The 18,453-nt window shown below is 40.6% G+C and overlaps 1 protein-coding gene across 2 annotated transcripts in view; it reads left to right on the top strand.

Moving 5' to 3' along the window:
* The first annotated feature begins 22 nt into the window (after nt 1-22).
* The window catches only part of UBXN7 (UBX domain protein 7), a 60,044-nt gene continuing 41,613 nt past the window's right edge, over nt 23-18,453 (top strand). Inside the window, exon 1 of one of the 2 annotated variants that reach the window (NM_001206764.2) lies at nt 23-126. In NM_001206764.2, coding sequence (NP_001193693.1) covers nt 54-126 — 73 coding nt within the window. In that variant the 5' untranslated portion in view covers nt 23-53. The remainder of the gene's footprint in view (nt 127-18,453) is intronic. The other variant, XM_024991209.2, reaches the window with a different exon arrangement.

The following is an 18,453-nucleotide window of genomic DNA, read 5'->3' as shown; positions in this document are numbered from 1 at the left end:
GCGTTCCGTGTGTGTCTGTGTTGTTGTTCGGCGGCAGCGGCGGCGGCGGTAAGATGGCTGCCCACGGGGGCTCCGCGGCGTCGTCGGCGCTGAAGGGGTTAATTCAGCAGTTCACCGCCATCACCGGTAAGAGACGCGGTTACCGGAAGGTGGAGAGTGGGGTCTGGAGCGGGCGGCCGGTGTGCCCTGGGCTTCTCTTTACCTGCATGCATTCTTCCCTCGGGCTTTACCCACAGCTCCCGTCCTCCCTCCTGAGGAAGAAGCGACGACGGCGTCGGGTCTCCGGGTTCAGGCGGGAGACACCCCCCATCCCCGTGCACCCCGTACCTTCATTCTCGGTCTTCTCGCAGTGTGGAGGGAGATCTCCCCACCCCCTTTCAGCCTATACTCAGGGAATGGGCCGAGCCTATCCGCCCCCGCCGGCCCGGGGACCTGGGGGCGGGAGAGGTGGGGGGCCGCACCCGGGCCACCGCCCTCCTCCTTCATCATCATCTCCTCTTCTCTGTGCAGCCTTGGGGTGCAGCGCATCCCCTTACCTCTTTTTCCCTTTTTTCCACGGCCAGGTCATTCTTCACCCGTCCCTGGCCTGCCCTTCCCCTTTCTGGGCCCCTCGGAGCCATCGCTGTGGCCCTGGCGTGTTCGGGCCCTCCCGCCTTAACGGCGAGGCTGGAGGGTTCGGCAGCGCCTTTACCGATCTCGGGGGATAGGCCGCCAGAAAGCCGGAGGTGCTGAGGAGTACCCTCCAGACTGAGGTTTTAAGAAAAGAATGAGGGGGAACCCCCCCAACCTTAATTGGAAAGACCTGAAGGAATCCTTGGTGGCGTTTCCCACCTCCCCATAATAAAATAATAAAGACTGAAACGATGGCGCCCAGGCCTCCTTGCTGATAAAATAGGAATGACGGCAAAAACTTCTGTGAGACAAAATCGGTTTTTGGATGTCACTATCCCCTAAATCCTCGGTTTTTCTTTTCGTTTGGACCCCTGCGAAGGGCACACGCAGATCCTCTTACTGCCTGGAGGAAAGGCCCTAAGCCATTCTATGAATTCTCTGTGTCTTGTTCTTTCTGATGGTGCTGAACTTTTTTTGCATGAGTTATTAGAGGGCGGAGCAAATGATGAAGTTCTCTGTGGAGTGATTTGAGAGAAGAGTACTCCATGTGCCTGAGTGTAATTTTGCCGTTCTAGTTTGTCCTTTTGGAAGGAGGTCGGAATGTTAGCAGATCTATACTTTATCTGGTAGTTTGTTAGATGCAGGGAACATTGCCACTTTTAGGGTATCCAGGGTTTGATGTGCAGGCTGGTTAAGTGAAATTTTATATTTTAACCACTGCCGGTTGTTTGCGAGCTGCCGTTTCATGGATGGTTAAGGCTAGTTTTATTTTTTACTTTCCAAGGATGACTAGATGTTCGATGCATTGTCTAGCTTGTGGGCATGAAACATCAGGTCAAAGTTGATAAAATAAAATTTGTAACAAAATTAGGATGAAGAATGGATTGATAACTTTTCTTAATATTTTAAAATTGTGTTTGGAGTATTAGAGATACAATGCATTTCCCAGTGTGTAAGCAGGTCATTATTGGGAAAATTAAAAAATTATTGTGTATATAATACATTATGTTTATACAGAAAAATCTTTGTAGTGAATCAGATATCATTTCTTTAGATTTTCTAGAGATGGTTTAAGATGCCACCTATTTAATTCCAGTTTTTTGGCTAACTGCTAACTACCACTTTAGGAATTCAGATTGTGTTAGACTTACATTATTTTTTTAATGCAGCATTTTTGGTAGGTGTAGACAAAACCCAAATGTGGTGAGATGAAGTGACTCACATAATTGTTTTAATTCTGTTTCTGTCTGCTAGTCTTCATGGCTCCTTTCCTGGTCACAGGCCTTTCTACTGAATCAAGTTGGAGACCCTCAGTAGACAGTGGTATATGGAAGTCTGCAAAAGGGAAAATACCTTAGATTGTTCTTAATGTATTATGGATTTCCAATAACAATTTTTTACAAGATTGTAATTAATTATTAGAAACACATAATTGACCCCTTTAGTCATATATCTTAAAATTGGTGGGATCTGTCCACATACATTTTAGATTGTAATATTCATGACAAAAAGGTATTTGAAATTTATTATTGCTAGATGAATGAAACTGACCTTAAGAACTTATACTCTATTTCAGAAAGATTTTACTTACTTGGAAGCCCAACATTTTGATAAAAGCAATGCATTTTCAAAAATGTGAGTTAACCTCTTCTGTGGCATTTAGAAGTAGAAGAGAAAATTGGAAGAATTTTAAGTTTTATTTCTCACTAAATAGAACAAATTTCTCCCTATGATATGTGAGTATGAAATAGTGACTCTGACTTTTAAAAAGTACTAAAAAGACATCTAACATGAACTAATTTTGAAAAAAAAAACCCATTCTCACAATAGCAATATTATTTATTTTACATATTATCTTCCAGTTCTATTTACATATTTATTTTATTTCTTAAATTACTTTAAAATTATTCTTACATCGTGGATCAAAATATATATAATTTAGAATCCTGAAACTTGATTAACATTACATCATAAACATTTTTCCTATTATTAAACTGTTTTATATAAGCAAATAGCCAGGGAAATGATGGTCTTCAAAGTGATCACACTGAGCAGTTTTGTACCTTTACTATTGTTGCCATTTGTATTATTTCAGGCTACATAGAAAACCATCCACTTATTTTATAGTCTACCACATTTTGTAGTATTGCTCAGTTTGATCTCCCTTAATATTCTCATACATGGCTTTGAATGACTGCTGACTACTTTCAGAAGTTATATCAATTCTCAAAACCTGAGGAAAAAGTGTGTCACTGGATCTGAAGGTAATTCCAAAAGAACAATTTTTGAAAATGTTTTTGAATCATGGCAGTATCCCATTAACACCAACTTGGGCTGAGATCCAGCCATACATATACAGAATGCATAGATGTAACTAGAATAAATCATGAGATGAAGGATACATAGATGCTATACAGTGGGTAAAAATAAATAATCAGAAAGTAAGACTGAAATGTGAGGGAATAGAAAGTGAGGCTTAGAAGAATACGGGTGGTTGCTAGTATAGCATTCTTTCATAAGGCTTGCTGTATAGTAGGCGTTCACCAACCTTAGGAAATTATAGAACCACTTTACTCTTTCTTTAAAATTGTTGAATGAATCCATATTTGTTAAAGAAATTAGAAACTCTCGTATTGGATTTGTGGTCCATTTCCATTCATATTCTGTACAATATATTTTTCTTGGTTAGTATTTAAGTTCTCTGAAGAAAGGTGGTTGCCAGTGTCCTAGATATTAAAAGAAAACCCTTTGGAATTTTAAGAACTATTTCAAAGAATGTTAATGAAGTTTGAGTAGAAATTTAGGGAGGGAATGTATTTTGTTGAGTTGTCAATAGACTCTTACTAGTAAACTCAATGTTTATTAATAGGCTACCAAGTGCCAGGCATGGTTCAGGTCTTGGGGATACTACCATGAATAAGACGTGGTAAGGCTGTCCTGAATAAAGCTTAAAGGTTAATGGGAATACAGACACATAAATAGGTATTGTAATACATTGGAATCATGGTAAGGAGCAGTTAAGGTAGCACAAAGGAAGGAGATCAAGAAAGGCTTCCTAGAAGAAATAATTTCTTAGCTAAAACCTGGAGGAGAGATAAACATGTGCAGAGAGAGGGGCACAGATATACATATAGAAATAGGAAAAGAGAGACAATAGGTTGAGGGAATTGATGAGAATTCCCAGTGAAGAAGCATAGCTCCTGGGAGATGCAGTAAATGGGGTTGAAGAGGTAAGAGGGTACCAGGTTAGGTAGGGCCTTACAACTCATGTTAAGAAATCTTGGCTTTATTCAAAATGTTGTGGGAAGTTAGTGAAAAGTTTTAATTAAGGGAGTGACACAATCAGATTTGGGTTTTTTCAAAAGAGCTGCTTGGCTATAGTGGAAAAGAGGTTAGGCATAGAGATAAGTAGAACACTGTTAAAATAATTGAAGATACTGATGTCCTGAAATTAGATAAGGAAAGAAGTCAGAGGAGTCAGAATGAAGTTTAGGATTCTGTTTTCGACATCTAAGCATATCTAGTACAATTTGTGAAGATACAGAATAGTAGAAGAGGTTTAGGGAGATGTTTAGTTCAGATTTAGGTAAGTTGCTGTCTCTGGGACTTCCAAATGGGGCTGTTCAGTAAGGAAATGAATATTTGGATCCAGAAAGAAGAGTGACATCTAATGAGTCATGTTGATGGCAACTGAAGCTATAAAAAGTGGATGGCATCTTGTAGGGAGAGTGTCGTGTGAGACTATCACAGGCTATAAAGCTGAAGAAGCACATCAAACATATAGTAAAGAAGAAAGTGCAAAGACTGGAAGAAACTAAAGATGTAGGAGGAAAACCAGGAGACTGTGTGGTGGTATTTCAAACATCAGGAGTAGGGTAATACCTCAGATAGTATGTAGGCACTTTAGGAAACTAGAAATTATAGATTTTTCTTGGTTAGGGCTGGAAGACATCTTCGTAACCATACTGACCCATTTCTGAGTTAAAATGAGGAATTGAAGGCCCAGAGAAGTAAAATGATTTAAGGTTATATGTCTAGGTCAGTGTGTCTCAAACTTATTTGTAGGAAGAATCCCCTCCTCCCTTTAAAAACAATCTTTATTAAACAATGTATTTCTTTGGCCATGCCACATTCGGCTTGTGGGATCTCAGTTCCCTGACCAGGGATCAAACCCAGGCCCTCAGCAGTGAAAGTGTGGCGTCTTAACCACTGGACTGCCAGGGGGCTCCCCATTGACCAATACTTTTGTAAAACTACAACAAAAATTAATTGCTTAAAAATTGAAATAAAAAGAACACATACAAAATATAAGCCTAAATGATGTTTTTTTAAAAAGATATAATTTGCATACAGTAAAATTTAATGTTTTTAGTGTATAACGTTTTTAGAAGTGCATACAGTCGTAAAGCCACAGTCAAGATGTAGGACAGTTCTAGCCTCAGGAATTTCCTCCTGCCCATTTGTAGTCAGCCCCTCTTCTTACCTGTAACCTAATGTTTTTGCCTATAGTCTTCTTTTCCAGAACGTCATATAAATGAGCAGTCCCCAACTTTTTTTTTAGCACCAGGGACTGGTTTTGTGGAAGTCAATTTTTGCACAGACTTGGGGAGTAGGAGATGGTTTGGGGATGATTCAAGCATGTTACATTGATTGTGTACATATTTCTAATCTCATGCCTGTGGCCTGGAGACTGGGGACCCCTGATATAAATAGAAGCACCATGTGTGGTCAGGTTTCTTTTGAGTCTGGCTTCTTTTACTTAGGATACTGCATTTGAGACTCATTCATGTCATTGTGGTATGAGTGGTTCCTTTTTATTGTGAATAATATGCCATTGTATGGATATACTGCAATTTGTTTATGCAGTGATGAAATGAATGGATAATTGTTTCTTGTTTGGGAGATTATATAAATAAAGCTGCTAAAAATGTTAGTGTACAGTGTATGAATGTAAGTTTTCATTTCCTTTAGATAAATAACTAGGAGTGGGATTCTACAATAGGTGTGTAATTTTAAGGAATTACCATATTGTTTTCCTGAGTCTTAACCATTTTACGTTCCTGTCAGCAGTGTATAAGACTTCCAGCTGCCCTTCTGGTATTTTTAATTTTCTATAACTATTTTAATAGATGTGTTATTGTATGGCATTGTGGTTTTAATTTGCATTTCCTTAGTGACTAATAATATTATTTTTTCATATGATAGTTTGCCATCCAAACATATTTCAAGCCCAACTTTATTTTATTAGAGACAAAAGACATAAAATTAATCAGATTGCTATGAAAGTTTCCATGTCCCCTGCATTGTAAGGTGTATTATTAACCACCAGGGAAGTCCCTATATTCATTCTTTTTTAGATTCTTTTCTCATACTGGTTATCACAGAATATTGAGTAAAGAGTTCCCTGTGCTATACAGTAGGCCCTTGTTGGTTATCTGTCTTATGTATAGTAGTGTGTATATGTTTATCCCAAGCTCCTGATTTATTCCCCGCTCCCCCGCAACCCGCGTTTCCGCTTTGGTAACCATAAGTTTGTTTCCTGTATCTGTTTCTATTTTGTAAATATGTTCCTTTGTATTGTTTTTAAAAAAATAATTAGATTCTACAGCTGAATGATACTTGATGATATTTGTCTTTCTCTGCCCGACTTAACTTCACTTAGTGTGATAATCTCTAGGTCCATCCATGTTGCTGCAAATGGCATTATTTCATTCTTTTTTATTGCTGAGTAATATTCCATTGTATGTTTTTGTGTGTGTTTGTGACATATCTTTATCCATTGCTCTGTCAGTGGATATTTAGGTTGCTTCCGTGTCTTGGCTCCTATAAACAGCACTGTAGTGAACGTATATCCTTTCGGATTATCTTTTTCTCTGGATATATGCCCAAGAGTGGAACTGCTGTATCATATGGTAGTTCTGTTTTTAAGGAACCTCCATACTGTTCTCCATAGTTACTGTATATAAAATTAAAAAAAATATTTTCTATTCCTCAATGCTTAAAAACTCCTGGATGGGAAACTGATGAGGAGGTTGAACTTGCATTTTACTTCTTGCAACTATCACTGACTCTCATTTCCTTGGTAGATTGTCTGGCTTACTTTGTTATCATTTCTAGGGGAAATGTAGAACCAAAAAGTAATCAATTTGTGTCCCTGTTATTTCTGTGCTCTAACCCTTTGGGAAAGAAAAGGTCTATAGAGGGGTTTTTTTTTTTTTTTTTTCCTTTAAAAAAAAAGTCTCTGTGACTGCTATACTTAGGTTCCTTGATAATACTGAAGAGACTATTTGGGCATTAAGAATAGTGTAGAGAATAGGTATAAGGGACTACTAAAGTTTGGAATGTCTCTTGATCCTTCCAGCTGTGGTAGAGACATAGACTACATTATAGGTTTGGTGCTCTTTCTTACATTATGTCGTTAATAGGGAAAGTGTGAACTAAGAGGCAGCAAGCAACAAGGAGATGGCCACTGATAAATTGTGTGCCAAAGCTGGGTTGATGCCCTTTGGTGCCATTAGCAAGCTAAAGCATATGGAAAAGGTAATGGATAGGTAAAAAGAGTGCAAGTGGTAAGAAACAGTAAAGTGAGATTCCTGCTATAGATATGATTACTGGGTTTTACAGACTGAATTTTTGTGTCCTTCTCAAAATTCGTATTTTGAAATCCTGATTACCCCCTTGCCCAGTGTCGTGGTATTAGGAGGTGGGGCCTTTGGAAAGTGGTTAGTTCATGAAGGTGGGGTCCTTATGAACGGGACTAGTCCTTAACAGAGAAGGAAATGACAACCCACTCCAGCATTCTTGCCTGGAAAATGCCATGGACAGAGGAGCCCTATAGTCCATGGGGTCACAGAGAGTCGGACATGACTTAGCAACTAAACCATCACCACTGGTGTCCTTAAAATAGAGACCCAGAGAGTGTCTGGCCCCTTCCACCATGCAGGTACACACTGAGAGCGGAACTGTCTTACCAACCAGGAGGAGGGCCTGCACTACACACCAAATCTGCTGGAGGCTGCCCTTTGACTTCCCAGCCTCCAGAACTGTGGGAAATAAATGTATGTTGTTTAAGCTACCCGATCTATGATATTTTTGTTACAGCAGCCTGAACAAACTAAGACACAGCAGGATTAAGCTGTCCTGCTGCTACCTATAATATTGAGACCTCAAACTAAGCCCAGAACAGCTTTATAGATAGTTTGAATCTGCAAGCTTCTTTGTCGTTGTTTTTGTTTTTTTGCCACAATATAGGGCATCTTAGTTTCCCAACCAGGGATTGAACCCACGCTCCCTGCAGTGGAAGGGCAGAGTCTTAACGGCTGGACCACCAGGAAGACGCTGCAAGCTTCTTTTAAAGGTCCCCCCTTCCCCTTTTAAAAAAGATTTGGTCTTCATTCTGAGTGTAATTAGAAGTTCAAATTTTTTTTACTGCTGACTCACCAAAAATTGTTACTACCTCTAAGTATATACATAAAACTTGTAACTTGATTAAATATGTTTTATTGCTGTTCCTTTCCTCTATATCATTTAGTCCTCCTCACTTTTCCTCTGTCCTCTCAGTTAACTTTCTGTTCCACTGTTTAGCTAAGTGGAAGTATTTTTGGCATTTCGGCTAGAACAATGTTTTGTCCTATAGGTCTGTTCTATTCATTGCAGAAGATTTAGCACTTTTATTAGTGTCCTGGGGCTGCTACAACACATTAATACAAACTACATTGCTTAGCATAGTTACTCTTGCAGTTCTGGAGGCCAAAATTCTGAAATGAAGGTGTGAGCAGTCTTTAGGGGAGGAGGGACATTGTCCAATCTTCTGAGGCACACCTGGCTTCTCTGTTAAATGCCAGCAGTACGCCCAACCCCCTACTCATGAAACATTATGGTATCTCACATTTCTAAATGCCTCTGGTACTTCCTGATATTAAGAACCACTAGAACCTTTAATTATCCTTCAGTTATCTTTTGTTTCTAAAAGGATACACTTCGTGACACAGCAAGTGATAAAACTTAGAATGCCTGATTAGACAAGCACAGATGGCTCAGATAATACGGCTTTTTTTAAAAAAGTGAATTGTGTACTTTGCTTCTTGCTGCTGCTGCTGCTGCTAAGTCGCTTCAGTCGTGTCCGACTCTGTGGGACCCCATAGACGGCAGCCCACCAGGCTCCCCCGTCCCTGGGATTCTCCAGGCAAGAACACTGGAGTGGGTTGCCATTTCCTTCTCCAGTGCATGAAAGTGAAAAGTGAAAGTGAAGTCGCTCAGTCGTGTCCAACTCTAGCAACCCCATGGACTGCAGCCTACCAGGCTCCTCCATCCATGGGATTCTCCAGGCAAGAGTACTGGAGTGGGTTGCCATTGCCTTCTCCGAGTCCCTCTCTAATACTGCCTTCTTCAGTCATGCCAGGATTTAGCATGTGCTTCTTTTTGAAAAAATCAAATAGGTAGAGACCCTTTCTTGGGGAAAGCTCTTAGGTCATCCTGACAAGCTCCAGTGTTGGAAGTTATCCTGTCAAATTGTCAACAGGTTTACAATAGGGCCCTCTCTAGGATATGCTGCCTAGATTCTAGCACTAAATGGTCAAGTGAGGATTACAGATAGGAACAGCAGTTCCGAGCCCTGAATGTTGACACTTTATGTCCCCAACTGTCACAGTTATTATTCCTTTATTATAGCTTTAGTGTCTTCAAGTCATTCCTGGTATAATCCCTTTTAATAAATTCTATTTTAATCTATAATTCAATAGATCTATGGAATGCTCACTTAAACTTTTATTACAGTTTCCTCTATCTCTATATCAGCTCTTTTTTTTGGGCCACAACTGGCTTGTGGGATCTTAGTTTCCCTACCAGGGATTGAACCCAGGCTCAGGGCAGTGAAAGCCCCAAGTCTTAACCGCTGGACTGCTAGGAAACTCCCTGCATCAGCTCTTAATGCTTCTCCTCAGTCACACTGGTATGCTGTCTAGCTGTTACAGATTTTTTTCAGAGCAGATCCCTTTTGTGTATTTTATTCTTTATCCATAGCATTCACTTTTTTAGAGTAATGTTTTTACTTCCCTTATTATACTGCTTTTAAAAAAAATGAATGTTTAACATGAATGAAACATATGTTCATAGCAGCAGATGAACGAGGGAAAGAAAACAGTGAAATGTCTTACTCTGCCTATTTACTCTCTGATGTAATGTGGTTCTCCATAGCTATAAATAAATATTCATGCCTCATACTTCCAGAATCTTTCATTTTATTTCATTGATGTATAGCTTGACTGGTGACTCAGATGGTAAAGAATTCGCTTGCAATGCAGGAGACCTGGGTTCGATCCCTGGGTTGGGAAGATCCCCTGGAGGAGGGCATGGCAATCCACTCCAGTATTCTTGCCTGGAGAATCCCATGGACAGAGGAGCCTGGCGGGCTACAGTCTGTGGGGTCACAGAGTGTCGGACACAACTGAGTGACTAAGCACACAGCACACATCATATAACTTGAGACAATCTATTTTTAGTAACAGCCACTATTTTCCAATAAGGAGCTGTGCCACATTCTTTAATGTGCATTTTCTTAATCCACACAAGGACTTCATGAAATTGGTAATATCTGCATTTTGTAACTGACAAAACTGAAGGCTGGAGAAATTAATGACTAGCTCAAAGTTACACAACTAGTGAATGACAGAACCAGGATTCAAATTCAGGTTTATCTGATAGTATCCAGGCTCTTAATGGCTCTGTTATACTCCCCGGCCTGAGAACAGAAGGAAATGTGAATGTTTTCTCTTCATTTTGGGGTACAGGACTGGCCAGAACAATAATTTTGATACTTTCTTTTGAACTGTTTGGTGTGCTATCCCCAGGAGCTCTGTATCTTTTTGATGCCCTGAGTTACTCCTCCCCACCACCAACCATGTGGCATTTCATGTAGGCCTTTCTTGTCTTTTCCCTCCAAAGGCACTGGGGATGCTAAAGCCACTGACATCCCTGTTTTCCTGAACTAACTCCCCTACCTTATCTAAATTCTCAGTTTATTGTTACTGGATGTCAGGTGGAAGTGGGTTTTAGGGGCTTTGGAGAAGGCAACAGCAACCCACTCCAGTACTCTTGCCTGGAAAATCCCATGGACAGAGGAGCCTGGTGGGCTGTAGTCCATGGGGTCGCTAAGAGTCGGACACGACTGAGCGACTTCACTTTCACTTTTCACTTTCATGCATTAGAGAAGGAAATGGCAACCCACTCCAGTGTTCTTGCCTGGAGAATCCCAGGGACGGGGAAGCCTGGTGAGCTGCCGTCTCTGGGGTCGCACAGAGTCGGACACGACTGAAGTGACTTAGCAGCAGCTAGTGGCTCAGGTGGTAAAGAATCTGCTTGCAATGCAGGAGACCTGGGTTTGATCCCTGAGTAGGGAATAGTTGCTGAAAAAGGGAATGGCTACCCACTCCAGTATTCTTGCCTGGAGGATTCCGTGGACAGAGGAGCCTAGTGGGCTACAGTCCATGGGGTTGCAAAGAAAGTGAAGTCGCTTAGTCGTGTCCGACTCTTTGTGACCCCATGGACTGCAGCCCATTAGGCTCCTCTGTCCATGAGATTTTCCAGGCAAGAGTACTAGAGTGGGTTGCTATTTCCTTCAGGGGATCTTTCCAACCCAGGAATTGAACCTGGGTCTCCCGCATTGCAGGCAGATTTTTTTTTTTTTTTTAACCATCTGAGCCACCAGGGAAGCCCAGAGTCTTGGGGTCACAAGACACAAGTCTTGGACACAACTGAGTGACTAACACTTTTACTTTTTTTCATCATGATTGAATTAACCCACATTCTAAAATAATGGTTGTTGTTCACTCGCTGAGTCATGTCCGACTCTGTGCAACCCCGTGGACTGCAGTGTGTCAGGATTCTATGTCCTTCATTATCTCCTGGAGTTTGCTCAAACTCATGTCCCTTGGGTCGATGATGCTATCCAGCCATCTCAACCTCTGTCACCTGCTTCTTCCCTCAATCTTTCCCAGCATCAGAGTCTTTTCCAACAAATTAATCCTTCACATCAGGTGGCAAGAGTATTGGAGCTTCAGCATCAGTCCTTCCAATGAATATTCAGGACTGATTTCCTTTAGGATTGACTAGTTTGATCTCCTTGCAGTCTTTCAAGACTTTCAAGAGTCTTTTCCAGAAACAATTCGAAAGCATCAGTTCTTTGGTGCTCAGCCTTCTTTATGGTCCAACTCTCACATCTGTACACAGCTATTGGAAAAACCATAGCTTTGACTATATGGATTTTTGTCGACTAAGTGATGTCTCTGCTTTTTAATACTCTGTCCAGGTTTGTCATAGCTTTCCTTCCAAGGAGCAAGCATCTTTTAGTTTTATGGCTGCAGTCATCAAGTGCAGTGATTTTGGAGTCTAAGAAAATAAAATCTGTTACTGTTTCCACAAATAATTGATACATCCTTAACTCTTCAGTTAAGTGTTTATACTTTCAAAAAGGGTGTTTGTTTACCCAAATTAATACCTTAAGTGGTAGCATTTTAGGCAACATCATAAAGTGAAAAAATTTCTTAGGCATTTAGGAAAAGACTTTTGGGATAGGCAGCCCATATTTTGATGGGCCAGCTTGCCTGAGGATTGGTTTTAAAGCTCCTGATTTTCATGGTGTCTTCTATTTTACTTCAGAACTCACAGGTTCTCTAAATGGTTCCCATAACAGGGGTATTGAAATTCAGATAGTTGAAGAGTGATGAGAAGGTTGGTTGACAACAACCATTTGAATGCAATGGTCATTTTTGTTTGTTTATGTTTTGCTATGCCGAGAAGCTTGTGGGACCTCAGTTCCCTGACGAGGGATTGAACCCTGGCCCCAGTATTGAAAGGGCTGAGTCCTAGCCACTGGACTGCCAGGGAATTCCCAGCAGTGATCATTTTTAAGCTGAATTTCCTTATGAAAAAATTTGAAAAGGAGTGAAAGCAGCCAGTATTGGTTGCTGTTATAGTAGAAGAGAGTTTCAGTTCCCCATCAGCATGTTCTCTGTACTTTTTGTGGTGCTTTAGTGCAATGTGGTGAGTACCTCAAGAGACAAGAGCCAGAATGGTGCAAATTTCAGCCACTTAATTCTCTGAAAAGAAAAAGATCAGTAGATGTCATTCAGAAACTAGTTTTATAAGGCAAAGGTTACAGTTCATTCATCTCTTGCTAGAGTAAACAACCAGAGTAGTTTACCTATGTGAACCTTTTAATTTTCAGAAACTGCTCTGTAGATGAGTAAATTAAAATGGTGGAGTACAATAGACACTGAACTTTTAGACTAGCATTTGAGAAATATAACAACATAACCCAGTATACCTGGACACAATGTAAAAATACTAGAAAAGCACTGAAACAAAGCCTTAGGTTTTATGAGTAATAATATGGAAAATTTTCATCAAATTTGTGCTGTTTATGCCCCCAGTGAAAGTGAAAGTTGCTCAGTCGTGTCTGACTCTTTGTGACCCCATGGACTGACATATACAGTCCATGGAATTCTCCAGGCCAGAATATTGGAGTGGGACTGGAGTGGAGTTTGTATTAATTGTCTAACATACAGTTGTCTACTAGAATATTTGATTGCCTCTCTTTTCCCTCAAAAAGTTGAATTTGTTTTTGTTTTGAGATTTCATTTTTTAAAGTGTTTTCTAAAGGTGAGAATGTAAATCTGTACATATTAGAACTTGAGAACTTATTTAAAAATTACTTTTTATTGAAGTATAGTTAATTTTTGCAGTGTAGTTAGTGTACACCAAAGTGATTCAGTTATACATATTCTTTTTTCATATTCTCTTCCATTATGTTTATTACAAGATATTGAATGTAGTTTCCTATGCTATACAGTAAGGCCTGTTGTTTATCTATTTTATATGTAGTTTAGAACTTGAGAACTTTTGGTTTAGCCTGACTAAGAATTTAAGGGGAGAGAACTGGTTTGAGAAAAGTAAGAACTGGCCAGTTGAGTGAGTATCCAAAGGCTGTAAGATAGAAGAGCTAACAGAGACAAGGATAGTGATAAAGCCTTGTGGAAAAGTAGTGTCTGTTCCTGTATCTACTTCAGAGTGAGGAAGGGGGGTCACAACTTAGCAGGTGGGTATTTGGTATATTGTCAAGAAAAATGAGGGGACTGATGTGACTGCTACCACTCTCCATATCATGCAAAGACATGGCATTATAAAGTGCCACCAAAGGCTCTGCCTTGGTTACAAAGACATCTGCAGCTGGAGGAAATGGCACAGAGGGCTTAGTTGCTCTGTGGCATGTGGGATCCTTCCAGACCAGGGCTTGAATCTGTGTCCCCTGCACTGGCAGGTGGATTCTTAACCACTGGACCACCAGGGAAAGGGAAAGTGTTAGTTGCTCAGTTGTGTCCGACTCTTTGTGACTCCATGGACTGTACCCCCCCGCCCCCGGCTCCTCTGTCCTTGGGATTTCCTGAGCAAGAGTACTGGAGTGGGTAGCCATTCCCTCCCCCAGGGGATCTTCCTAACCCAGAATTTGAACCCAGATCTCCTGCATTGCAGGTGAATTCTTTACTGTCCGGGCCACCAGGGAAGTTCTTTTTTTTTTTTAACTAGCATCTTAGATGTGTATTTGTCAGCTTTGTGACAGAGCTTTAGCTACTTTATCATCTGACGATTTTTTGTAGCTTATGATTATCACTTTATATTGAGATCAGTTCAGTTCAGTCGCTCAGTCGTGTCCGACTCTTCGAAACCCCATGAATCGCAGCACGCTAGGCCTCCCTGTCCATCACAAACTCCCGGAGTTCACTCAGACTCACGTCCATTGAGTCAGTGATGCCATCTAGCCATCTCATCCTCTGTCGTCCCCTTCTCCTCCTGCCCCCAATCCCTCCCAGCATCAGAGTCTTTTCCAATGAGTCAACTCTTCGCATGAGGTAGCCAAAGTACTGGAGTTTCAGCTTTAGCATCATTCCCTCCAAAGAAATCCCAGGGCTGATCTCCTTTAGGATGGACTGGTTGGATCTCCTTGCAGTCCAAGGACTCTCAAGAGTCTTCTCCAACACCACAGTTCAAAAGCATCAATTATTCGGCACTCAGCCTTCACAGTCCAACTCTCACATCCATACATGACCACAGGAAAAACCATAGCCTTGACTAGACGGACCTTTGTTGGCAAAGTAATGTCTCTGCTTTTGAATATGCTATCTAGGTTGGTCATAACTTTCCTTCCAAGGAGTAAGCATCTTTTAATTTCATGGCTGCAATCACCATCTGCAGTGATTTTGGAGCCCCAAAAAATAAAGTCTGACACTGTTTCCACTGTTTCCCCATCTATTTCCCATGAAGTGATGGGACCGGATGCCATGATCTTCGTTTTCTGAATGTTGAGCTTTAAACCAACTTTTTCACTCTCTACTTTCACTTTCATCAAGAGGCTTTTTAGTTCCTCTTCACTTTTTGCCATAAGGATGGTGTCATCTGCATATCTGAGGTTATTGATATTTCTCCCAGCAATCTTGATTCCAGCTTGTGCTTCTTCCAGTCCAGTGTTTCTTATGATGTACTCTGTATATAAGTTAAATAAGCAGGGTGATAATATACAGCCTTGACGTACTCCTTTTCCTATTTGGAACCAGTCTGTTGTTCCATGTCCAGTTCTAACTGTTGCTTCCTGACCTGCATGCAGATTTCTCAAGAGGCAGATCAGGCGGTCTGGTATTCCCATCTCTTGAAGAATTTTCCACAGTCTATTGTGATCCACACAGTCAAAGGCTTTGGCATAGTCAATAAAGCAGAAATAGATGTTTTTCTGGATCCAGCAGATGTTGGAATTTGGCAATTTGATCTCTGGTTCCTCTGCCTTTTGTAAAACCAGCTTGAACATCAGGAAGTTCACGGTTCACGTACTGCTGAAGCTTGGCTTGGAGAATTTTGAGCATTACTTTACTAGCATGTGAGATGAGTGCAATTGTGTGGTAGTTTGAGCATTCTTTGGCATTGCCTTTCTTTGGGTTTGGAATGAAAACTGACCTTTTCCAGTCCTGTGGCCACTGCTGAGTTTTCCAAATTTGCTGGCATATTGAGTGCAGCACTTTCACAGCATCATCTTTCAGGATTTGAAAGAGCTCCACGGGAATTCCATCACCTCCACTAGCTTTGTTCGTAGTGATGCTTTCTAAGGCCCACTTGACTTCACATTGCAGGATGTCTGGCTCTAGATGAGTGATCACACCATCGTGCTTATCTGAGTCGTGAAGATCTTTTTTGTACAGTTCTTCTGTGTATTCTTGCCACCTCTTCTTAATCTCTTCTGCTTCTGTTAGGTCCATACCATTTCTGTCCTTTATTGAGCCCATCTTTGCATGAAATGTTCCCTTGGTAATACCATTTAAAAAATTTGTATGTGATGCTTTAAGTGGAAGTTTTATCTTAAGTTCATTTTTCCTAAATACCCACTTGCTGTTAGTGATTTCCACAGTGTAACCATATCACTTTTATAAGGGAAGTTTAAAACAAATATATGTGGTTTAAAATTCAAAGAATAGAGGAATTCTCTGGCAGTCCAGTGGTTAGGATCCAGTGCTTTCACTGCCAGGACCCTGGTTCAGTCCCTGGTTGGGGAACTTAGATCTTGCAAACATTTGGCTTGGCCACGAAAAAAAAAAAATTCAAAGGATATAGAAGGCTTTTTTGATTGAAGTCTGGCACTTCTTTCCCAGTGTACTAACTGGTTAGCTGAAGTACTATGAGATAGTTCTAAGCCTACTGGATGTTGGTAACATGCAAGCAAACAACAATACTAGGGCTGGGGATACCAAGACAGAAATGAATTCAAGAAGCTCCTGCTCTTCTGGAGGAAACAGAAAGTAAACAAGCATTTAATGCTTAGTAGTATATCCACATATGTAGTAGAGTATCACAGCGGTGAGAGTGGGGAGGAGGTAGTATAGAGAATGCTCAGCACAGGAATTGACAAAAGTAATGCTTACAGTGATTCTTGAGTGTGCATGAACTGGATGAAGGAGGAGATAAGGAGAATAAAGACTTTCCAAGCATGTAATTTGGTGTGGCAATACTGAATTTGTAAGATGGTGAAGAGGAGAGGCAAAGCCAGAGAGATAGGCTGAGGTCTGATCACAAAGGACTTGCCATATCATAAGGACTTTGAAATTTATACTGTAGGTGTCAGAGAGCCATTAAAGAATTTTAAGCCATTTGTGTGTATTTGTGTTTGTATTTATGTGTGATAATTACACTTGTATATTAGAACATAACCTCAGCAGCAAGGTGGAAAATGGAATGATGATCATTTAGGAGCCTATTGTAGTAATCTAGGTAAGAAGAGTTAAAGACTTGACTTAAATATTTATTTTTAAAAATCTTTCAAGATGCCTCACTGGCTGGCAAGGAAATAAAGAATATTCAGAAGCTTAAATATTAAATGAAATTGGGAATGAGATGTTAGCTAGGTTTAAGCTTTCACCCTGGTTGAATGTGCCCAAACTGGACGGCTTTAAATTTCTCTTTTGATAGCCTCATAGGGCACAGGAAACAAGCCTGTTGCCTTCTAAGGAGAAGAATCTGCAAGGAGACCTCTTCCATTCACGACACTGGAACCTTTGCATTTGGGGAGTGGTAGGAGATATCTTCACTGAGAATTTATAGCAAAGGCTCTTACAAGGTCACATTTCCCATGTGGTCATATAAAACTTCAGGTCAAGAATGTATTTTAAATAGCCCCTGTTTGGTAGTACCCTCAGGTACTTTACAAAATCTGTTAAATCATCCTCTCTGAGAAGGGGTGTACCTTCAACCCAGGCTTCATAAATCTACAGATTAAAATTCTAAGCCACTTGAGATCACATTCAGAAAAATCACAAAATGCACAAAAAACCATGGCACAGTGGGCAAGAGCCAGCAGAAACAAGAGACAGTGACCACTAGAGACTGCAGGTAGTTTATCTTTTGTCTTTGTAATTCCTCGAAGTTTGATTAATTTATTAGAATAAAGGAAAAAGATCAAAGTAAGAGTATGAAGTAAGGGTCTCTGAAACATGACCAATCAGATTAGAAAAAACCCAGAACTTCTAGTTATAAAAAATTAAAACTAAAAGTTCATGAGGGCTTCCCAGGTGGCACTATGGTAAAGAATCTGCCTGCAATGCAGGAGGTGCAAGTTTGATCCCTGGGTTAGGAAGATCCCCTGGAGAAGGAAATTGCAACCCACTCCAATATTATTGCCTGAAAAATCCCATGGACAGAGGAGCCTGGTGGGCTACAGTCCGTGGGGTTGCAAAGAGTCAGATGCATCTGGTTATAGCACAACACAAAAGCTCGTGAACAGGTCAAAGACAAATTGGCAGGGACTTCCCTGGTCCAGTGGTTAAGAAATCAGTCTTCCAGTGCAGGGGACACTGCAACAGAAGGTCGATGCATGCCTCAGCTAAGACCCTTAAAAGAAAATGTCTGAGAATTTTTCAGAATTGATAAAAGATAAGTCTTTATGGTTGAAGTTCAATGAATCATAAGAAGGATAAATAAAGTCAGCCCCAGCAAATCAGAGTGAAACTACTGAAGACCAAAGACAGAGAAGATCTTAAAAGCAACTAGAGAGAAACAACAGATTGCTATAAAAATGTTTTTCTTTAGTCTGGCAGCTTACTTCCCACAAGCAGTAGCAGAAGCCAGAAGACACCGGAATGCTATCTTCAGTGTACTGGGAAAAAATAACTGTCAGCCTTAAAATAGAATATCCACTGAAACTTTCAGGAACAATGGCAAAATAAAAGGTGTTATCAGATCAAAAACAAAAAACCAACACACCATCAGTCTTGGCTGGAGGAAACTCGAAGGGACAAAATTCAGGTAGAA

Source organism: Bos taurus, chromosome 1 (assembly GCF_002263795.3).
Source record: "Bos taurus isolate L1 Dominette 01449 registration number 42190680 breed Hereford chromosome 1, ARS-UCD2.0, whole genome shotgun sequence".
Classification (NCBI taxonomy): domain Eukaryota; kingdom Metazoa; phylum Chordata; class Mammalia; order Artiodactyla; family Bovidae; genus Bos; species Bos taurus.
This window is presented reverse-complemented; position numbering and strand designations above follow the sequence as displayed.